Source organism: Planococcus citri, chromosome 1 (assembly GCF_950023065.1).
Source record: "Planococcus citri chromosome 1, ihPlaCitr1.1, whole genome shotgun sequence".
NCBI lineage: Eukaryota > Metazoa > Arthropoda > Insecta > Hemiptera > Pseudococcidae > Planococcus > Planococcus citri.
Window position 1 is genome coordinate 36,003,702 of NC_088677.1, and position 24,455 is coordinate 36,028,156.

Below are 24,455 nucleotides of genomic sequence, written 5' to 3' on the forward strand. Positions count from 1 at the left end.
CGTTATGTTAGTTAAATGCAGCCAAATTACCACACTTATGAATGAAAAACACATACCTGGCTGCTAAATGCAAAGGTGTTTCGCCAGTTTTATCCATAGTTGCGTGTAAGTCAGCTCCTTGCGATACTAAATCGGCGATCGCTGCGCCTGTTCCATCTTCATCGTCTTCGTCTTGGGATTCGATTCCAGTGCTGCTGACTGCACCACCAATAGCGGCGATCATAAGCTGTGTCATACCACTCGGGCCTCGAATATCAACAGCCGCAGTTTCCTATACAGATCGATAAATTTTAGTTAAATTGAACATCTCACTACACTGCTGTAATCAGCGGAATGTAATACTTACCATGCTGGGAGGTGTAAGTATAATAGGACGATCATCGTGTATAGACTGAGTCCAAGGATCATCGTAGTCGGAAATTACGGTATTATCGCGAGCACGTTTAGCTGGTGGTAGATCGCTGTCTTCATCAGACCATTGTCCCGAACTAATACACGTGACATTTTGCTGCAATTGGCTAATACTTCGCATCTCTTGTCCGTCGGGTCCGCGTCTTCGACTTCGTCTTCTGTCACTACTGCACAATAGATTGAAACAAGTCAGAATTTTGTTAAGGATTAGAGATTACATATTTATCATCCTCTAGGTACCTGTTTTTGCGGAGGAATCCTTCGGGAAGCCATAAAATGCCGGATGCTTTCTTTACTTGACCTTTGCCTTGTGTCTTGAATACTCCCATACCAATCACCAAAGCGACAATCGTGACAGTAAGTGCTCCCAGTAGAACGTTCATCAGGTTTGTAGGAGTAGTGGCACCTCCAGCCGGAACAGAAGGTGGGAATGAAGAAACTCCTTCCACTTGATAGATAGGAAAAGCCGAAGATAACGCTCCAGCTTCGGCGGCTGCAGAAGCAGCTAAAAATTCGGCAGCCTAAAATATCGAGAAACATTCATCGAGTTAGTTTGATGCAGAGAATTAGCGATTCAATGTAGGTGAAATACGATTGTGGGCTTACATTTTCAGCATTATTGAAACATCCAATTTTATCATCAGTGGCGCATTTTCTATTATCAATTTCGAGGAATGCTTGAACACCGTTATCGTAGCTCGATTCTTTCGACGATTTCCATGGGTAAATCATATCATGTCCGGTGGTATCTTGTTTCACGCGTACAGCAGCACGCAGCTTTTTGCTCACCTGAAAATGACAAAAAGAATTTATATCCAGTTCGGAAGAATCACTAAAAAAAAGTACATCATTTGGCATAAAGACTCACCTCTCTCAAAAACTGAACTATTTGTTGTTTGAATTCGTTTATATCGGTCAATAATATCACACTGACGGCACCATCGGCCAAAACTGGCTGTACCGGATCGCAATCCAAACCATCCCAGTTACAAGCTAAATTGTTACACTGGTGATCGCACTGTCCATCCGCATATCGTGATTTACAAAACGCGTCCATAGGGCAAGGCTGAATTTGATACTCGCAATCTCTTCCATCGAACAGACAAGCGGCAGTGTTGCATTCGGGGTTACAGATCTTATCGTTGAACACATCCCAGCATCTGATGTTTTTCACAGTACAATTACGCCACGGATTAATACGCAGAGAACAATCGCCACCGTCAAAGTTGCAAGACCAGCTGTTGCATTCTGGATCACATCTTCCATCGCCAGATTTTGACTTGCAGCTTGGGTATTCGCAAACTTGATCGATCATCTAAAATTTATCAGTTCGTGATTAATTTAACAATTTTTTACTTGCACAGATAAGTCCATGCAACGGAACTCTACTCATCGTAGAAATACAAATGGTCAGTATTTTTGAAACACTTACCGGAGACAAATCAACGCCACCTCTCCAATTATGATCACGAACTTCGCAGTTTTTGCCTCTAAATCCAGCACGACAGTAACAGCTGTAATCACCGGTACCGTCTTGGCAATTGCCATTATTTAGACACGGATTTGAAGAGCATTCGTTGTACGAGTCAATTTCGCAATTACTTCCAGTCGTTCCTGCATGAAAAGAAAAACAATGTGATGATTACACATTTCCTCTACAAAAATAATACACTTTGTACGATTGCTGAAAATGAATGGACATTTGTACTAACCTGAGCGACATTCGCATCGATAATTATCACCTTCCAAAGGTATGCAAGTTCCTTTATTAACGCAGGGATTCGAGTCGCATCCGTTTCTACCGAAAAACTCGCAATTCGTGCCGAAATAACCTTCGTTGCAATGGCAAGTGTGCCTATTTTCCAGAGCTGAACAAACACCGCCATTCTGACAAGGAGAATGCTCGCAGAAGTTGACTTTGGTTTCGCATTGTTTTCCCATGTATCCGGGTTTGCAGTTGCAGTGGTAGTTGTTGACCAATTGGACGCAGTCCAGGGTGCCGAAGTTGTGACAAGGATTGGATAGACATTCGTTAATATCTCCTTCGCAACGAGGTCCAACGAATCCAGGTGGGCATTTGCAATCGAATCCACCAACTTTATCGATACAAGTTCCGTTATTGTGACAAGCTCCTGGGTAACAGTCGTCGTGGTTGATATCGCACATGTATCCGGCAGTTCCTAAGCACAGCAAAAAAATGAATCAACATCAAAATATTCAGACTATACACAAAAATTATATGGTTTGGTTTTTAGGACTTGGGCTTACCTGGTGGACAAGAGCACACAACACCGTTGACGAGATCGTGGCAAGTGCCTCCATTTTGGCAAGGATTTGGTCGGCAATCGTCGATATTGAATTCGCAATTAGGGCCTTGGAAACCAATCGGGCAGACGCAATTGTACCCTCCGATGAAATCTTTGCAAGTGGCTCCGTTTTGGCAAGGAGCTGAGTCGCAGTATTTGATTTCGTTGGCGCAATAGCTTCCGGTGTAGCCTTCGTGACAATGGCAACGATGACTATTGCCAATATCTTCGCAAGTTCCATTATGACAAAGTAGCTCACGACGAACGCCTGCAAAGACAAAGAAAAAAAAACAGGATTAGCAATTTTTCTTTACCATCAAAATGCAATATTTTAATTGAAAAATCTATAGGTACCTTTTGTGATAGCAGCGTCATTACACGAGACCATTTCAACATCGCAGACTTTACCAGTCCATCCGGGAGGGCATGTGCATTGGAAAGAGTTCTTGACTTGTTTGCAAACCGCGTTGTTCATGCAAGGATCGTTCGAACACCAGTCTACGTAGGTTTCGCAGTGTTTACCAGTGTAGCCGTACGGACAATGGCAGCTGTAATCGTTCAATAAATCCATGCAAGTGGCTCCATTAGCACAAGGGTTCGAATCGCATTCGTTAATTCGTGTTTGACAATTGCTTCCAGTGAATCTGCATCAAAAAAAATGAGACAACACGTTACTTAAACACTCGATACTTTTGAACGCATTTCGCACTAAAGTGTAATTTGAAGGAAATTCAACATACCCATCGGGACAGAAACACGTATACGAGTTGATTCCATCGATACATGTACCGCCATTCATGCAAGAACTAGTGGTACAGTCTTGATCGTTGATACCGCAATTGATTCCGGAGAAGCCCAAAGGACACGTGCATGTGTACGAGTTCACGTATTGGTTGCAAGTGGCACCGTTCAAACAAGGATTCGATTTACATTCGTCAATATCAATCTCGCAATGTTTACCGGCAAACCCATCTACGCACAGGCAGGTGAAATTTCCAATACCATCCAAGCAAGTTCCTCCATTTTGGCAAGGAGCTGTACAGACAAACAAAATAAATTGGAGTATATGCATCGAAAATACACACTGAAGGGCTTTTGAGATAAAAAATTATACGTACACGAAGCGCAGTCGTCGGTGTTGGTCATACAATTTCTGCCTTCGTAACCTCTGGCACAGACACAGTGATACGAGCCGTTGGTATTCTGACAAGTAGCTCCGTTACGACATTCGTACATCGAACACTCGTCTATGTCTTCGTTACACAGTCTTCCGGTCCATCCATTGCTGCAATGGCATGCGAAGTCTAGATAATTGCTCGATGGTGTGCATTTGGCTCCGTGTTTACATCTGAAAGGAAAGAAATTCATGAAAATTAATAAATAGGTATTTTATCGATTCTCAAACTTACTCGGTTAATACTTGAGATATTTAAAAAATAAAACGACATAAAAATCGACTAATTGATAAATTTGAGCATTTGAAAACGTTACTCACTTATTCGGCGTACAAGGATCCAGTTTCTCTTCGCAGTTCGGTCCGGTATAAGCAGGAGGGCAAACACATTGATAATCGTTGACGAAATCGATACAAGACCCGCCATGTTTGCAAGGATGCGACGCACAATCGTCGATATTGGTAGCGCAAGTCTTATCCGTATAGCCGGGTTTGCAATTACACGAGAATCCGTTCAGATGATCGATACATTTACCTCCATGTTGGCACGGATTAGATCCGCATTCGTCGATATCGTATTCGCAACGTTTACCTCCGTAGCCCGGTTTACAATGGCAGATGAACTGACTAACGCCATCTTCGCAGACACCTCCGTTCATGCAAGGGCTACTGGCACATTCGTCTACGTCGCTCAAGCATCTCGCATCGTAATATCCGCGAGGACATTCGCACTTGAATCCGTTCACCAGATCGATGCAGTTACCTCCATTGGCGCAAGGATTCGAAGCGCATTCGTTGATATCAATTTCGCAATGCAGTCCGGTGAATCCGGGCACACATTCGCAAGAGTAACGATTAATACCGTCGACGCATTTGGCTCCATTTCGGCAAGGGTTCGAGTTACATTCGTTAATGTTGAATTGGCAATTGATTCCCGAAGTGCCAGGATTGCATCGGCACTGGTATCCGTTGACCAGATCGAGGCAAGTGCCACCGTACATACACGGGGAGCTGGCGCATTCGTCGATTTGGTATTGGCAAAGTGATCCGGTGTAGCCTGGATGGCAAGAGCAACTGAACGAATTCTCTCCGTCGATACATTCGCCATGATGGCAAGGCGCTGATTGGCAATCGTTGATGTTGATTTCGCAGCTTATTCCGGTAAATCCGAGAGGACAATCGCACGTGTATCCGGCGATCGAGTCTCGACATCTGCCACCGTTACGGCAAGGGCTGCTGATACAATCGTCTATATTCGTCTGACATCTAGGTCCGGTGAAACCGGCCGGACATGTACATTTGTAGCTGTTAATCAAATCGCTGCAGTGGCCACCGTTGAAACAAGGATTTGAAGCGCATTCGTTTATGTCGACTTCGCATTGCGTGCCCGTATAACCTGCGAGTAGAAAAAAAAAACACACACAGATCAGTATTCACTCTGGTACAGTACAGATATACGTAGATAGATATACCCTAAGCACATTTATAACGGCTATGCTGCTAGCGCTGTGCAAAAAAAAAAAGGAGATCCAACTCGCAAGTCGCAAAACCCGAAATCAATTCAAGACCCTATAGAGGTACGCGGTCAACAAGCCGAACGTGATTAAATAATTGTCTACGTACACCTTTTTTAAAACAATGACTCTCCAAGGCAACTCGGCCACAACTTGATCGTTTATATACAGATAAGAAGCGCGCGAATAAAAAAATATACCGATTTACAATTGTAATAGCCGTGGAAACGTAATCTTAATCCCCAATTAGGAAAAACATCAATAACTCTCGACTAACCGAGAATAATAAATCTTGCAGTGGTTCCTGTTGTTGACAATCGGACTAGTTATACTCGCTCCATCTCTGTTCAACTCCTCCAGTACGTATACCTATCGTAACATACCTATATAGCTAACATGTCACATCAACTATCAACCGACGATACATTATCTGCTAGTCGATTGAAACAATGACTTTTTTTCTTTCCTCTTCTTCGTAACCTTTTTTTTTACTCCACCAGCCCCCCGCCTACGTATAGATAATCCGAGCACAAATACTAGGCTACCTGGCGCGATATAGGTATGCTTGTAGAAAAAATTATGATCGATTTTCATTACATTTTTTTTTCATCCATAGTCCGTCTTATTTCTATAATGGGTTTCGTTATACTACTGTTTTCTCAAGAGACGAGAATTTCTATCGAAAAGTGGACATTGCTGCAGAATCGCTAGTATTGTACAACAAAGACCAAAGTACACATGGATTTGAAAAAAACAGGCCTTCAGTAGCTCAGGGCAGAAAAATGGTGAAGAATAAGGAATAATTTCTTGACTTGGTATTTTGAATTTGCGATTCATATCGACAAACAATGTAAAAAGTATGTCAGGATTAAACTTTTTGTGGCCAAAATCGATTACAGCATCCTTCAAATCCGCTGGAGAAAATTAAATTTTTGCTGGAGGTTCTGCATAATATTGTCTCAAAAATAGTTGAAATAGATCTCCAAGGTCAAATTTGACATTCAAGTCGATTTTCAGAATTTTTTTTTAAAATTTAGGAAATCTTTCTTTACTCGATTTTTAGGCTACTTGAATTCAAAAATTTGCCAAAAATCGAAAAATCCACCTCGAAATCTCAAAATTTGGTACTAAAATGTGAACTGCATCTTCCTTCAGTGAGCCAAATTTCGATTTGATCGAAAGTAAATATTCAAGTAATTTGATTCTCAAGCTCGCTAAATAGTGATTTTGATAAGGTAATTTTTCAAAATTTCAAGTACATTATTCACTTTGTCCCAAATTTCAATTTTTTTTTCAACCATTTTTCAGGAAAGAGGGAATGTTTGATGAAAAGCAAGACTGATCATTTTTTTTAGTAAAGAACAAACAAAACTTTTCGGCAAAAAGTCAAGATTTTTTGAGAATTTTTTCGCAGAAACAATTTTTGAAAAAATGAGACCTTTTGGCAATTTTTAAAAAAACTTTGAGGCATATTGGAAATTTTTGGGAAAAATGGGAAATTTTTTTAGTAATTTTAGGCAAAAAGAAAAACTTGAAAATTTTAGCAAAAACCAGTCTTTGAAGCAATGCAAATTTTTCACTGTTGATATAGGTAATTACTCACTGACTTTTTTCTCCAAGGAATTAGGCTAAGATTTGAAAAAAAAAAATTGAAATACTTCTAGGCAGCTTGGATATTTTTCTATTTTTTTCATTCACTTTTTTCAATCCCGAGCGGGTTTTTGAACCAAAAAAAAAAATGATTTATTCATTTACAATAAAATCCAACAGAAGTAATGCTACTCTTTTCACACATAACTGACCTATAATACGATAATTCTAGTTTTAAAAATCTCAGCTAAAAGATACCAAATTGTTCACAAATTACCCCAATAAATTCCTCAACTCACTCTACTCATTTTAAAGCACCTGATCCAAGAACCCAAACTTTAAACCCATTTTCACCGCATTTCTTCCTTTCGTCAATTCCGGGAAAAACAACTCTTTCTCTTTCTTTGCTTCTCTCGTTCTCTCTCTCAGTCTCTGTATCGAGTTCTCGTGATGATTGAAATACACGCGTCGACTTCTACTAAGTATTTGCATTTAACGATAACGAACTCGAACTCGCTGGAAGTGCGAAGTTTCACGATGCAATGTATAGTATAGAGCAGATATACCCATACAATATATTGTAAACTATATACGCTCGCAATTAATGACCGACCAACGAAAATGTAACCGTAAAAGAGTAATTAGAAAGACGGGCGGGTAATTAAAATAAACGGAAAGAAGAAGAAAAAAAACGAAAGAAGGAAAAAAAAGTAGGGGAAAAAAGCAACGCTAAAAAAGTTGTGGGAACCTGATCGTAAAAATTAATTAAAATAGTACCATATTTGCGCCTTCTTTACATATAGATTCCGTTCATCGGTTAGCAGCACGCTGTTTATTGATAAGTACTCGACTCGCACGCCAAAGAGTGAGTATACGAAACGAAACGAAACGCAGACAATTTTAAATAACCGAGTTTAAATTAATGTTAAGTGGACGTTTGCCCACAACGATGACCTCTTCATTTGGTCTACGAACTGAATAGGAAAAAAAAGCCAAGGTCCTAAGCGTCTCGTGCATTACTCTAGGAGACGCGAAGCAGCTGAAATACGGGTATCTACAATGTAATGTTGACCATCGTCGTACATACCTGGCATGCAGACACATCTGAAGGTGCCCGGATCGTCCAGGCAAGATCCTTCGTTGGCACAAGGATGAGATTCGCATTCGTTCACGTTCGTCTCGCATCTTGGTCCGGTAAAACCTTGCGTACAATTGCAGGCAAATGAACCAGGTGTATTAACGCAAATACCGTCGTGCTCGCAGGGTGAACCTAGAATGAGAAATTTACATTTTTACGTATGTTTTTTTGAGCACATTGAGGAGATATTTTTGGCAGATCAGAGCATATTGAATGTAGCAGGGTGTTTGGTGAGTGAAGACTGGCGTCAAATTTGGATAAAACGCGGTATTATTGTAGAGGAACCAGTCTGAAGGGTACAGAAGGGTAACTCACTCATCAAAATGATATTTTGCCTCAAAGGGTCAAATGAATTTTAACCAAAGATACGAATAGAACTTTGAAAATTGAACAAATCTTGTCGCTATAATCATTTTTCAAAAACCAAAATTGAAAGATTTATAAAACATTGAAAATTGAGACCCTTTCCATTTCCATATATACTGCAAAAAAAACACCACAACACGACTACAGGCAACCTATAAAAATCGTATCGAAAATCTTTTCCGGTTTAACACACATATCAACATGTATCATGGTACAGAAAAGAATAAACTAAGAAGGGGGGAAAACATATTTTGTCAAATTTGGCGGTAATTCGAATCTGCGTCATTCAAAACCATGTTCGTAGAGACAAGTTGTCTATTATAAATCACACATAAACGGTACACCTTTTTAAGCACATCATCGGAGCGGAGCTGATGTTCTTTATATTTAAAAATAATAAAGAAGACTTCTCTCTTTTCATAATGTAGTTACGGTACACCTTCTTAGATGCAAGAGGAGGGTGTCCGCCTTTGTTTCTACATTTCCTGTTCCCATGGCTCTCTAATGTACATACGTATGTATAGCCAAGCTATATACACTCCTTCTCCTAACCCTTTGAACAAGTAAATCAGAATACGAGAACACTTTACACAATGTAAACAAGACACTACGTTTAGCTCTATAGTCAGTTCTCTCTCATTATTTAACACAAGCATCGTTAAGCACCAAAAAAAAACCTATATCGCATCGTACTTTCCTTATCTAAGATTTCGTGCTTATTTCTTTTCCCCTCTGCCTCCTCCGCCTACACTGGTCTTACTCCTGTGCTCCTGTTCACGATGATGGTTCTCTATTATCAAATTATTTAGCAGCGCGAATCCCTTCCTACTTTCGTCTCCCTTCGCCTTGTAATTTAATACTTTCAAGGAAAAGGAGATCTCTCTCGCGTTTGGAGCGGGGGAGGGTAGATGCACCAGCTATGTTGCGATTTTTCTCACATCATGATACGTGAATATGTTTAGGTACTCACCTTGTTCGCATTCGTTGATGTCTTCCGAACAATCGAAGCCTTTGTATCCCGAGGCGCATGAACATGTGTAAGAGCCGTTGATCGGACTTGTGTCGCAAATTGCATCCGCGTGGCAGGGATTCGACGCACAGGCGTCTTCCAAGTGGCATAATAAACCTATAAATTGAAACGATTCTCATATATTATACGATGCTTATCATAATTACCGAACGATCGGGTACTCTAATTTATGCACTTAAGACGGGAGGTGATCGAGTTAAGAGACTTATTCGCTGTTTCGTGTGAAACTGCGGTGAAATGAGCATCGTAGATCGTGTTAATTTTAATATTTTTTCCATCGTTGGTGCCCTCGAGTGGTGAACTGAATCGATTAAGTTGCCGTATTTTTTTCGGCTATCACGAAACGGAAACGATTCCAGATATGGAAAAAATTTCATTTCGGCGAATCAGAAATCAGAATTTTACTTGGAGCTATATGTTTGCTTTGCACCTTCCTCACCCTGTTATGTGAATCGAATCAATCGATTGAATCTTTCGATACTCGTATAGGTGCATTCCGAAACCAGTTGAAGTATCGAATGAATTTGTCTCAAAATTTAAGTGTGAAAGTGAAGATACCTCAGGGTAATGACCCTGAATTTTTTCAGATTTTTTTTACCCCAACAACAAACTCAAAATTCACTATGAAAACTTGAAATTAATGTAAAAAGAGGTCCAAAATTTGGAAAAAGTCCAAATATATTTTTTTTACATTTTTCAGCGTATTTTCTACCATTGGTAATTTTTTCAGAATTTTTCGAGGGGAGGCCGCTTCTCCATAACCGTAAAACCATTTGAAAACGCGTTTTTCCCACCTAAAAAGTGTCCAAATTTTGGTGGGAATTTTTTTTCTCGCAATATGTCATCAAACACACCGAAATACACAATCAACCAGAATTTGGACCAAATTCGTCAATTTTTTGAAAAAAATCACAAATTTGGCCCAAAATTTAAAAAAAATAAAATTTTATCAAGTTGACCTAGAAAGCTGAAATTTGGTATGTCCCCTACTTTTGACTCACCAAATTGGATAGAAACTGTTTCGAACCGTTTTGAGCAGTTCTGGAGCTTTCAGCAAATTTTTCATAGTTGAAATTTTGACAAAATTTAATGTCAACTAGAAATGGTTTCTAGGCCACTTTGAAGCCTTCAACGATTTTTCAGAAATTTCAGTTCCTCACAAAATGTCATAAAATCTGTCGAAATGAACTTCAACACTACTTCGTCTCTGAGTATTTTGTTTTCGAACTGTGGTCTATTCATTGGGCGTTGGCTTTGTCTAAAAATACACAGTTTTGAATCACCAAACGTTGACAGATTTCAAGAAGAAAAGTTTGGATCTGATCATACCTACATCTGGGATATCATCAAGAGCAGAACTCTAGAAATTACTCCTTTTTGCCTCTTAATTAATATTTTCTTTTGATTTGTCTCATTTTAATCAGTTTGAGAGACTTTAACAGCCTTCAAAAATTCCACTTTTCTGCATGAAAGAATTTTGAAAAAAATTTCAAAAATTTTCAAAGGCTCCAGAATGGCTTGAAACTGTTCAAAACCGCTTCTAATCGATTCGGCGGGACGAAAATGGGGTACCTATATACCAACTTTCAACTTTCTAGATCAATTTAGTGAAATTTTGTTCTTCATTTTTCAAGTGGCCACTTTTGGATTTTTGCAATTTTCAACCAGCCACTTCAATTTTTAAAAAGAAATTCCCCAACCTCCCCCCTCCCAAAAATTGGTTCATTTTTCAAAAACAGGATGTTCAAAAGATGCAAAATTCTCGCTACTTTTGATTGATATAAATTATAATTTTGAATTATGGCTCGCCAAGTAGCATATCTAGAAAAAATCTTAAGAAGGCCACATTTAGGCAATTTACTTTAGGTGATTTATTAAAAATTCTTGGTAATTTCAAGAGTTCTGCTCTTGGTAAAATCTTGCCAAAAAAAATGGATCATGACCATTTTACGCGAGTGTATAGATGAAATCCGAACTTTTCTTCTTGGAAGCTGTCAACATTTGGTGATTCAAAACTTAAGTATTTAGACAATGCCAACGCCCAATGAATAGACCACCACGGTTCGAAAACAAAACACTCAGAGGCGAATTTCTCTTCTCGACAGATCCGTATCCCATAGTCGAACTGCTCGCAAACAGAGAAAAATCAACAAAACCGACTCTGACTCGAGCAAACATATCACGACGGACAGTACACAGAGCCACAATGTACCTATCATACTCATACATTTTCACTTAGCCGGAAAGTACCATCTCTGGTGTGGTTCTAGGTTCAACTTGAAATACCAATATAGGATACTTGAACTACACTCGTAGTAGCCTAACGTAAGATCGATCGTCATCAAGAGACGTACGTACGGTAACCATTGATGAGCAAAGAGTACTACAATTGAATACATACCAGTCTTTCCAGGCGTGCATTTGCAATAAAAACTGCCGACTCGGTCAATACAGGTAGCGCCGTTGAAACAAGCTGCGCCTGCACAATCGTCGATATTGATCGAGCAATCAGGACCAGTCCATCCGTTCACGCAAATGCAAGAGAATCCGCCGAATGAATTAGTACAAGTGGCACCGTTATGGCACACGCTAGGCCTAAGCGAGCATTCGTCCACATCCAACTGGCAATGTTCACCGGTAAAGGTCGGAGGGCACCGGCATGTATAGGCGTTAATTCCATCCACACAGGTACCTCCATTTTGGCACAAATTTCCCGGACAATCGTCCACGTTGATTTCGCAATTTTGGCCTCGGAATCCTGCGAACACAGAAGAATACACAAGTTATGAAAAACCCAGGCAAAGAAATCTCTCAAGTCCGCAGCTTGTCTTATATAGTTAGATATTATAAATTATATTATGATTCATATATCGTGCTGCGGGTTAAAATCATCCTTATAGTAACGTGGATGAAAATTGCATACCATGTCATCGAAATTCTCACCATCTCGATTACCTACCAACATGCCTGCCTGCCTGCCTGCCTACCTACCTACGTACACACGTACAAGAAGTATTTTAAAAGCAGCAAATTAACCATCCAGCTTATATAGTTCTAGTTTATTGAAACAGCAGCAGCAGCTCGAAACAGATGAAGAAGAGCGCAGAGAGAAAAAAAGAATATGACGAAACCAGTTCCTCCATTATCACATCGGGCTACACATCTCACAAAGCTAAAAGGCTCCGAGAATACAGCCCGAAGCAACACCGACGGTGTGGGCCTAACAGAACCGCATATTTATATTATGACTAACGTGTGAGACGACCTATCGTGAAAAAAATCCAATATTTCGGAGTAAAAAGAAGAAAAAAAATCAAAAAAAAGCAGAATGGAGGGAAAATCATTCGCATACACGGAGAAAATTTGTACATAGGTTTTGTCGCATAAACATACGAAATTTATGACATATACGATGGTATTAAATGCTCAATTTCTAGTTAGATAGGCGAGAACACCTCCATTAGTAATAATTTCATCGAAATCGAGCCAACATTTATTACAGTCATTCGAGTTATGATAATTTACACGTATATTTGCGCGGCTTAAGAAACTCTTCATCTCACTCTATAGCTCTCTTTCTGGTCGTAGTTGTCATCGCTGTCTTGTCTCATCGTACCTATAGGTACATACGAGTACATATCTCCGCATATAGCGTGATTAAATCAACAAACCGCGTGTACGATAATTTCGAAACTCGGCTCGTATTTTCTTCAAAGCCGGCTGCTCGATGCCATGTTCGACGACACGAAAATCTAATCCTGGATGCGTTTGTGAAAAGATTTCGATTTTTAAAACTAGTTTTCATAGACAATTCAAACAGGTATATCGGTAAGCCCGCATATAATTCGATCTACTCTTCTTACCTCGCGCGCCAATAGTAGGTATATAAAAAGAGAAGAAAAACATAAGAGCAAAGGTGCACTTGGTACGATACCCACCACTTCTTCTTATATACGTACGTACCTACCTTACTTATCTGTATGTAAGTGTACGCGCATATAGCTTTACTTATGTACCTATGTAGTATGTACCTCCAGCTAGCTTTAGCTATTCCACCAACGACGTCGACGTCGACGACGACGACGACGACGACCAAACAAATAAATTAGAAAGTTACACAGATTATAACGAAGAACGAAGGAAATAATACTACGTAACCGCATTAAAGCGAACTAGTTTCTAGCCATCGAATCTTTTAAAACCGCAATTAAACTGCATTGCTTTACATGAGCTTCACTCCGCACATACCCTACTCCACAAAGCGAGCAGCGCGCGCTATCTGATTATGACGCGTTCTTATTTTATAAATTTCAAAAAAACACGCGCGTAAAGAGCAAAGGAGAGATGCCACGTCGTCGTAATTAACGTCCTACGTTGGTAAGATAAGTACCTAACTAACAGGCTTGTAAGTTGTAGATTTGGATGGAAAATTTCAACGCGAGGGGGCAGGTCATGGATCGTTTTAATCTACGCCGAAAAGAACGTTCATCTTGCAAGAACATTGCTGCAGGAGGAGCAGAGAAAGGAGGGAGCTTTTGAAATACAGAAAAAATAGGATAGGTGAATAAAGGAGTCCCAAAATTCATAATTGCCCAACTCAAAAACCATTCGAAACTGCTTGAGAAACAATGCTAAAAATTGTTGCTATTTTGCAATAAAAAAAAAAAAAGTCAAAATTTCTTGCTTTTTTGCTAAAAGCTGTCAAAAATTGCGAAAAGGTCGTAAAAGTTTTCTAGTCTTTCATTTTGACTAAAATTACTGAATACGTATTTTCACTTTTTGACTAAAAATTTCCAATACCCCCACTGTTATGCTAAAAATTGTCAAAGGTCTCATTTTTTCAAAATTTCTTATAATTTTTACTCTTTTGAAAAAAAATTCTCAAAATGTCTTACCTATACGTTTTTTCCAAGAATCACTCATAAAAGCCTCGTTTTATCACCAGAAATTGTCAAAAAGCCCTGCCTTGCCAAAATCATCAAAATCATGTTGTTGTTTTTTTTAATAGGCAAAAAATGCTCACTTTTTGGCCAAAAAGTATGGTTTGTTTTTTGCTAGAAAAAATCTCGCTTTTCAACAAATACTGTTGAGTTGCCAATAAATCTCACTTTTTTGCTTAAAATTCCGAAAAAGTCTCCCTTTAGTCCGAAAGTGGCCCAAGTCTTGCTATACATACTTATTTCATCATAAATTGTCAAGTCTTGTCTCGCTTAAATTGTCGATCTCGCTTTTTGCTGAAAAATTTCCAAAAATGTCCACTTTTTTGCCAAAAACTTACGAAAAAAATATGTTTTTTTATTGACAAGTGTCACTTTTTTACTGAAGTACATAATTTTCCAAAAAAATTCTACTTTTTGTTAAATTGTCGAAGTCTAGATCTAAGTTTTTTTGAGATTTTTTTCCTGTATTGCGAGATGTTTTGCCCTGGTTTTATAACTTTTTTGGTCAAGAAGTAGATTTTTTTCGAAACTTGGGTCGAACAGTTTTTATCTCTGTGAGAAGGAAGATACCTATTTAGGAAAATTGGCTGGTTTTTTAAATATTTTTGAAGCCTAGGTTATCTATATATTTTGAAAAAATTCAAAAATGTCTACACCGATTGGGGTTCTTGGTCAACTGGAGGCTCAGGTGTTCCAAGAACTTCAAAAATATGATAGATAAGTTTGAAATTCAAAGATCATTTTTAAATTTAAAAGTTTCAATAAGAGTTCCATTGATCAACTATAGTCTCCAGAAATTTGAAAAAATGACTCAAATTCACCTCACTGCAAATACTTTTCAGGGATGGTTAAGATTTAATCAAGTCCAACCAGATCTGATCCATTTAATTTTTCGTTTAAAAAAAAAAAAGATTTTTCGATACATTTTTATAATTTACCGAGAAGTGAAAAGATCTATCTAAAAAAGAAGATGCCCAACCTCAATTTGCCTTATTAATTCCAACTCATTGGCAATTTCTTTACCTCTCCCTTCTCCTCCCAAAAATTCATCATCTTTGAAAATTTTTCAATCACAGCAACTTTTGGAAAATAAGGCACCTTTCCTTTCTCAATCCGACAATAAATTTTAGGGAAAAACCCTGAAATCATACTCAATATACAAAAAATTCTCAAATAAACTACCTACATCTTACTCCACAATTCCACATTAGGCCTACATATTCGAAAAACATTCGAACAAAATTCAAATCTCACCAAACCAGGGAGCATTGCTCCTTTACCCTTGCCCAAAGCTACATAGTTTTTTGTTCTCACAACAACCTATAACCTTCTGTATTAATGAATCACTCACTTATACAGAAGTACACGCCAGTATACATATATAAGTGAATTCGAGAAAAATATTAAATTGCATAAATTAATTCTGCGTTATGTTTTTTTGTCGCGTCTCTGGGTCTAAACTCTAAACGAAGAAGTCTGAATCTCGCCACCAAATCGACATTTATTTCTCGAAACCGGTACCATGAGACGAACCAATCTACCAATCTTAATCATAAACAACACGACACGAGCTGCCATAGTACCAATTTACAATTATATTCTTTAATTAACCGCGTATAAAAACTACCAGTGATACGCCAATATGCAAATACCTACTCGAGTAGGTAGATTTTGGTACCCGAACTAGCTATGTAGTACTACGAAAACCACCTGCCGAATATTAGGTAAATTTCGCTAATTAATTTAGCAGAAAAAAGATCCGAAATTCTTGGCAACTCGTCAAGTAAATCTTCAATCACCCTGTTTATTCGACTATTTAACTCATCAACAGGTAGGTAAAATTAAAAAAGAAAAACGACCTTCGTTAACCTATACACGGTAAGTTGTATGTAATAAGCATCCCTTACGCTATGTAAGTATAGGTAGAGAGATAGACACACGAGACACACTACGAGAGTATGTGTATAGTCTCACTTATATGGCTTCAGCCTTTCTAAATTACTGCATCTTTCTCTCTCGCTCGCTCGCTCGCGCGCCTTCTTTTTTCCCGACGTGTCTGTCGTGTGATTTGATTCATTATCGCGGCACCATCTTATTCCTTTCGTGTGTTCGACGCTTGGCTTCAATCAGTCATAATGCGATGACCCATTAAGTTAAAGAATCCGATCATTTGTGCCTGACGTTTAACGCATCTTGGTTGGTCTTCGTTCCCTATAAGAGCACACTCGTATACTCGAGCCGAGAAGTCAGCTTTTCTACTTGCAAGGAATACGAGTACCTATAACCGACAGCCATCCGGCATTCGTCGCCAATCAAAGGGTAAAGGAAAAATAAACCTATCCTATCGTGATTGTTAACAATTTTGAAAAGTCGTGTTTTTTCACTTAGGCTACTCGTATAGGTATTCTTTCAGTTGGTCGGTTTTTTTTGTCATTATTGTAAGTTTTTTTTCTCATTTTTAATGATATCAACTTGAAAGGAGTAAACGATCACAGCCATCGAGTGTTCATGTGTCTAGTAAATCTATTATACAGAAGGTATTAGGTGCGTATAGACACACCAGTGTCCTACTAATGTCTCTTTTTCGTGTTTATGCAGCACTGGTATGTTCATTATAGGCCAGAATTGTATGTACGAGTATCTCGTAATCTTAAAAGTAATATTTATAGGCGGATTTATTTTTTCAAAAAAGTTTTTTCATTCAAATAATGGTTCATACCGATGTTTTAGAAGAGAATCTGAGACAAGAGAAAAAATGAAAAAATTCATAGAATGTAGTAAAGCCCAATGCTGGAGTAAATGCATTCTTCGATTTTGGATGAATATTTGAAAATCAAAGATCAAAAAATTCGAAAAAATGAAAATTTTACAGAATTTTGACCTAAACAGCTGAAATTTGGTAAGTGCTCTATTTTTGATGTCCCGATTCGATTGGAGAAGGTTTCGAACCACTATGAGCAGTTCTGAAGCCTCTAGCAGATTTTTGAAATTTGAAATTTTCATTAAATTTTACCCTATGAAGTTGGAAAGCTAAAATTTATTGTATGCTTTGATTTCAACGTGCTAAGTCGATTGGAAGTGGTTTCAAGCCGTTCTGGAGTCTCTCCATTAACTTAATAAAAATTCTAGTTATCAAAAAAATTCCTTAAAAAATGTCCAATTCACCTTCAGTAAGTATGAATGTGATTGATGGTTATTAGTGATCCACTTAGCCGATTACACATTATTTTTTCAAAATCGGTAGTATCCGGAAGTTTGGAACCGTATATTTTTTCATTGATTTCATTATTGAAAATTTTAAACACATCATGAAATTTGGAGGTATATTTTTAAATACTTTTTCACCTTTGTTTCAGATTTAAAAAACTTCCTGCCAAGAAATAAGTCCTTGTTGAGGTTTATCTTTTGTACTTTGGAGCTCCTATTTCATACGTATATTTCGTATATATTTTGTATTCCAGTTACCATAAAGAAAAAAACCCTACTGAAAAATTTTAACAGTTTAAAAAAAATCAAATTCGAGGAATTTAAAGAAAAAGAAACGAAGGAATTCATCATTGTCAAAACACCTTATCAGCCCGTCGTTGTTGTTTTTCTCCCCAGGTAGACGGATACAAAAACATACAATAGAAAAATTCTGAATTATTCGCCAAACAGTCCAAAAGCACGTGTACCCTTGGCTACCTACTCGTACACGTGAACTGAGTGAAAATAATTTTAAAAACCAATTCACACCACCATCCGGTGATTAGTATAATTGATTAGTTCTTCGAAAACAATACGAAAGAAAACCGCAGAAAATAAGTTTTCCAAGTTTATCTAATCTTTAGTACACATATTACAGTAACACAATCAATCGCAGGCTAAACAATAAATTCCGCGCACACGACCACTTCCTCGATCAGCTGATAACGCCTATCGCTCATTTTCGGAAGCGGTTAACAAAGTGACAATAATCGCATGAGAATTCTTTTATCTTAGCGTTCGCCGACACTACGAGTATAACTGTCGATAATTATCAAAAAAAACCGCGTCTCATTTATCAATAAATTCTCACCACTTATTCGCACCATGTCCACGTCCACTTCGGACGTAGCGTCCGTCGCGTCGGTCAGTTGCCTCCTCTCGCACACATCACTCCCAACCTAATGCACGATCAACATATCGCCGACGAATTGAAACATTTTACTAGGCATTGCAACGCAACGTAATTTCTCCGACATGCTGCTCTGATGTTTTTAAAATCACGATGTACGTAAAATACGGCCTATAAATGCAAATTATAAAACACGCACGAAAAAGAGTAGAAAAAACCTTGGTAGAGACTAAAACAAAGATGGATACGAGGTATCTCTGCTCCTATACAGTGTTATTTGCCTCATATGTATAACAAAATCGTGAACTCGTAGTACAATAATCTTCGAGCAACGAATGGAAATGAACACTTTGTCGAATCTTTTTCTTAATTACTCTTAATTGGCTAACATATTTTACGCACCCATTCTCTCATCTTACCTCCCTTTCAATCCAACAAAACGTACTCTTCGCCATTATCATTTCTCATATTTTTTATTTACTATATAAAACTAGTAACGGTAATACAAGATTAGATAAACATATCGACCATAGAGAGAAGCCGCAGCCGAATAGGTAAGTATAAGTACAATATTCAAATGGTAATCAGAGTCAGATAGCTGCGTTAAAAGTCACTCGAGTCGACTGAAACCTAGCCCAGATTTAGAAGGAGAAAAACAACAACCAACTATACATATAACTTCTATGCACCGAGATTCTGTGAGGCATGGCACGATCTCCGCGGTATATTTTATAGCTTGGACCGTGAGCGTTGATAATGCTCGCCGAGTCTCTCTCTCTCTGGTCGCAACAACGACCAAACCAAAAGAGAAGAAAAAAATTAATATTCAACCATAGTATGTATACAGATTGCTTTCACAAATTTAAATCATACTCGCACGAAACCCTAAAAGGCTACAGTACATGCTGCAATTAAAATCTTCACTTGCCACACGATCCAATAAAAACTCGTCCCAATAAATTCAACTATAGCATAAAACCATAGCTGCATATGGATACACACTTGGTACTAACGCATACACATACTAATGGTGCTAACGACCAGACCAGGGTGCGCTATTCTTTAGGTAATATAAGAAGATCGCAGCTATAAAGTGTGAAATAAAAACGAGAAGATGTACAACCCAAAGATTCGACTGTGTCGATTAAAAAAAAGAAAGAGAGAGAAAACTCCATTATTCCATCGACGAATTTCCACTTCACCTAATGAAATTAACGTGTTTCGACGAATAATAAAAAAAATATTATTAAAGTTGAAGTTGAAGATTACGTTATAGTCGTGAAAATGTCAAATTTCCAATTTAACCGAAAGCCACTGCCAATAGACTATACGTTTAAAGAAGCGCATAATTCTCTCGTTTTATCAGAATACCACGTCTGATAACGCTTCTAAATCGACTCGTTAATTTTTCAAGTAAATAGGTAGCTGTGGAAGTGCATTTTAAAATTTTTAAAGTGTTTATTTCGAGATAGATACGTGTTTTATGTACTTGTTTAATAAGGTTTGACCAATAAATAGGAATAATTTATTTGCACTTGAATTGCATTGGTTCCTCTAATGTACTAATAGAAGTCGAGGGATAATCATACTCGGTTCTTCCTTCTCACTCAGTGCAACGAAAATAATGAAATTCTAGTAAATATTAATACCTACATTGTACATGAAATAAGGTACCGTAATATTATTACTTCGCAGGTAGGGATGAAATCCAACTTGAATTTCCATTTTTTTCCCCTCCAAAAAGTTGGTATGCATAAAAACTTATTTCATTTGTTGATGTTTTTTCAATAAGTCTTGGACGCTAAAAATGCCCAAGATCGTTCCAATTTGCAATTTTTGTATTTGACATACCAGATGTTGAATCAAACTTTCTGATCAAATTTTAGCTTTAAAAAATTGAAAGGTCGAATTTTTGTAAGCTGATTCAGTTTTCATCTACTTTACACCATATTGAAAAAAATATGAGAAAATACATACGACGAGTATTTCACGTGATTTTCCATATCCAGTTTTTAAATTTCGGAGGTTTGTCGAGGGGGAGAAGAAGGAAAAGAAGGAGAAAGAGGAGGTTCAGTCTGATGAAAATAATGACTTTCTACAGAAAATTCAATTTTGTCATTTTTGAAAATTTTGGGCCAAGAAATATCCTTTTGGATGCGGAGATTCGAAATTGCACCTTAACACTAAGAAACTCGACTTGCGACTAGAAACGACGAATCTCAAAATTGTAGTTGCCCAATCACACATTTTGACCATTTTTGGGCAATCGTTTGATAATCTGTAGCCCATAAAATACCCTATGGCTTTCTAGTATGACTTATTGACGGTTTATAATATGTCCTGGAAATCACCATTATACATACTGTTTTAAGCACATATTTTCGTTTTTTTTATTGATGGAGTTGGCCAAAAATCAAAATTTCTATACTTTTGGATCTCTGTGGGAGTGTGGAGTGCTTAGTTTTGCGATTGGGCAGGTACAAATTTCAAGGTGAACTACCCAAGGGTCCTCTTACTTTTTAAAAAATCGAGTCAAATCAGTTTGCACACTCTTGAAGTACCCTTGTTAGTTCATCTTTTGAATCTTCAGGATGAAAATAATTTTTCTTTCCATTTTTGCACAAAGTTTTTTGGACGATCAATTTTTATCAATTTTAAAGGGTTTCTAACAATCTTTCAACTCGTGCTTTCGTCTTGCTTGTTGCTTATGCGTCCTGATGTGCTGTTTTTTAACATAAAGTCTTATTTTTTTCTGTTTTTCCAACATCAGCCTTTAAATTTTTCAATTTATATTCCCCTTGGATAATTTTGAAAAAATGTATTGCGAAATCCTCGTTTTCCAACTTTTTAGAAGCTATGAAAAATTACAAAAAATTTTCACAAATTTTATGGTTTCACTTCGTATAGACGGAAGCATGTTCTCTACCCCTTTTTAGAAGTAATTTTTCAAGAATGAATTTACAATACATTTTTTGAAGACAGATACATTAGAAAGGATTTGGGTTAAAAATTTTGAAAAAAAAAACTGTAAAGATGATTTTGACCACCATCCTTAAAATATCTTAAAATATCCATTGGAAATGTGAAAACAAAAAATTGACCTGCAAAATTTTGAACCCTCTTCCCACCCTATCAAATATCCTGCCAAAAGTCTTACTGATGTCCTGTTGTTTTTTTTATATATTTTCATTTTGAAGCTTTTTGTGAGACGTTTTGATAAGACCTCTTGCTGCAATGGACGAACAATGACAGAAAATCCAAAAAATGAACTACTAATGTTTTCTCACTGAACTTTCTATTTTCTTTCAAGAATTTCAAAATCATACTTGATAATGTTTTCCTCCTTGAATGATAACTTCCTGGGCTCAAGAACATGTAAAAATGAGTTAGGTTTGAGTCAAAGCAAAAACCTTTCTAATGCAACCCCCAGAGTGTTGGAGACTGCAGAACTTTTTGCTGGAGCCAATCCCCTACGATCAGGCTTACTGATTATGGCACGAGATGAAGAACCGATGGATTTTTAATTTTTTCCACCTTCCTTAATTTTAATAGATAACTCTATAATAACAATTTCCAGCAGTACAACTTACCAGTTGGGCATTTGCATTCGTAATTCAGTGAGTCGATTTGCCTACAAACTCCACCATTGGCACAGGGTGATGGATCACATGGGATATATTTACTTTCGCAATTATGTCCGGTGTATCCAGATTCGCAGAAACAACTAAAAAAGAAAGAACGAAAACACCAATTAGGCATATCAAGCAAGACGCCCATATAATTAACAAAAATTAACATATTTGTGTTCTAAATGCCTTACGTATGTACATAGAAATACGCTATTGCTACACATAGCGAGAACATATTCTCGCCAGATTTGTACTAGAGGGCTATACGTGTTCATCAGATGTTTCGATATAATACCTACTTACACCCTTGGATACATGTAAGTATGAGAGATCGATCCAGATGTACATTTTCTGAATGATACCAAGACACAAAACTCTTCCTAAAAACTCAATATGGAGAAGGGAGTCGGTTGAAAGAGAGAAAAAAAAACATAATTACGAGAATCTCTTTCAAGCTGCTACCATTACACTATACATATGCTCAGACTCAGTCGTATAAGACTCGACCACGACTATGTGAAGACGAACTGTTATCTTAATCTGGTCTACATTAGTATTAATACGTTTACGTGCGTGGATACAAATAAAAATTAGATTATCGGACATTTTTTACGCCCACGGTCAATGCACATCGCAGGTACATGAATTTTATATACCTACAACCACATCTTTCATGTCTTCCTTGTACCTCGCAAAATAAAACCAGAAACGGTTCATCATAATTCATCGCTTAGTCGCCAATTCGGCGCTTTTTTTCAGAACCATAATACATAATAGGTCGTCTAGAACAGAAATACTACAATAATCTAAGATTTTTACAATATCCACTAAACGGAACGAAAATTGAATTTTTATATTATATGTCGATATATTGGATTGTTTTTTTGCTTCGTAAATACGTGGGTGACGATAATTGCCGAATAAAACACGTAGACTTACTCGAGTATCAAAAATGACAGATATATCTGTATTTTTTAAATATCATTCGGAGAAAAAAATTCAAATCTGCGCGTGATGAATTTCTTAATCTATTTTTAAAGCAAAAAGTGCATTGATAGTTTTTTTGCGCATCGTTCTACTTCAGTTCGAAAGCTGGAAATTGAAAATCGTTTGAAGAAAGGTGGTTAGAGTAAGGTTTGAAATCCATCAAAGAGTCATAGATGGAAAAAACTCGAATGTTCACCGACTCAACTACACCTACTGAAAAAAATCCCCCATAAAACTTTTCAAGTTACTCAAAAATTTTGTAAAATTTTGGCAGCAACCTTGAAAATTTCGGTGAATGGCACCACTGCCAACAGCATAAAATAGAAATAAAACCTAGAACAAGGTAATTCATAATTTCTGGCTGGGTTTTCTGAGCAGCAACATGGACAAAACACTGTTCCATTCCCCTTCGATTTCCTGCACCTCGACTTCCATTACTTATCACTGCACTATTCTCGGTTCGCTGCCTTTTCCGTGTTTCTAACCCCTTACTCGCAATCAGGTTATTTTATTGTTGTTTTCCCTCTTGTACGTACGTTTACAACGCTCCTTTTTTCAACAGAAGTAAATTCGTAACAGGTTCCAAACGTGTTAGCTTGACCATACCACTTTAACGTTTAACTTAACTAAATCAGGGGGTTTTGGATTAGGTATACACAACTTATCAAACATTCGGTCGAATTTTCATACTCCAGTCCATTTTTCATCGCCAGAAAATTCACCCAAAAAATAAATTACACAAAAACGACGCATAGCCTATCTAATACCTGCATAATTTCACGACAAAATGATTTACGAGCATACGCAAACACGACACAGACCATTTTCAAAACTTGAGAATAAACGATCGTGTAAGAAAAACAAAAATTAAAAGATAACTATCTTCACACTTCATAAAATAGCCAACAACGAGAAACATCTTAATAATGACAAATCCTTAGGTCCTGCGTTGTGTACAAATGGTCCAAATAAACATCACACGTGAAATCTGCATTCTTTCTTTTCATCCTGTCACATAAAACTAATTTCAAAATAGACCATTTTTCCCTTTTTTTCAAACCACGAAATCTGTCTCATCTGAATAACCTGCTGTGCTGTACCATAATCCTCTAGCCTATCCCATTCTATCCTACACACAACACTCGACGACGAAAACCTGAAAAGCAGGCTTTATCAGTAGAAAATAAAGATGATCTGGGTCACATATTTTTTAATGCTTAAAAACCTTCGTTCGTGTTTACAGATTCGGGTTCTTTTTCAGTTTACAAAATTTA

General features: G+C 37.5%; 1 protein-coding gene across 2 annotated transcripts in view; it reads right to left on the reverse strand.

Moving 5' to 3' along the window:
* Positions 1 to 24,455, reverse strand: part of N (neurogenic locus Notch protein) — an 87,106-nt gene that overhangs the window by 2,888 nt on the left and 59,763 nt on the right. For both annotated transcript variants that reach the window (XM_065344372.1, XM_065344371.1), the window contains exons 5-20: positions 22,156 to 22,289; positions 11,931 to 12,287; positions 9,470 to 9,625; positions 8,083 to 8,265; positions 4,213 to 5,287; positions 3,836 to 4,065; positions 3,458 to 3,752; positions 3,072 to 3,361; positions 2,680 to 2,985; positions 2,124 to 2,591; positions 1,844 to 2,025; positions 1,280 to 1,726; positions 1,018 to 1,200; positions 652 to 932; positions 347 to 578; positions 57 to 271 (exon numbers count right to left, since the gene is read on the reverse strand). In XM_065344372.1, the coding sequence (XP_065200444.1) occupies positions 57 to 271; positions 347 to 578; positions 652 to 932; positions 1,018 to 1,200; positions 1,280 to 1,726; positions 1,844 to 2,025; positions 2,124 to 2,591; positions 2,680 to 2,985; positions 3,072 to 3,361; positions 3,458 to 3,752; positions 3,836 to 4,065; positions 4,213 to 5,287; positions 8,083 to 8,265; positions 9,470 to 9,625; positions 11,931 to 12,287; positions 22,156 to 22,289 (5,034 nt within the window). The remainder of the gene's footprint in view (positions 1 to 56; positions 272 to 346; positions 579 to 651; positions 933 to 1,017; positions 1,201 to 1,279; positions 1,727 to 1,843; positions 2,026 to 2,123; positions 2,592 to 2,679; positions 2,986 to 3,071; positions 3,362 to 3,457; positions 3,753 to 3,835; positions 4,066 to 4,212; positions 5,288 to 8,082; positions 8,266 to 9,469; positions 9,626 to 11,930; positions 12,288 to 22,155; positions 22,290 to 24,455) is intronic.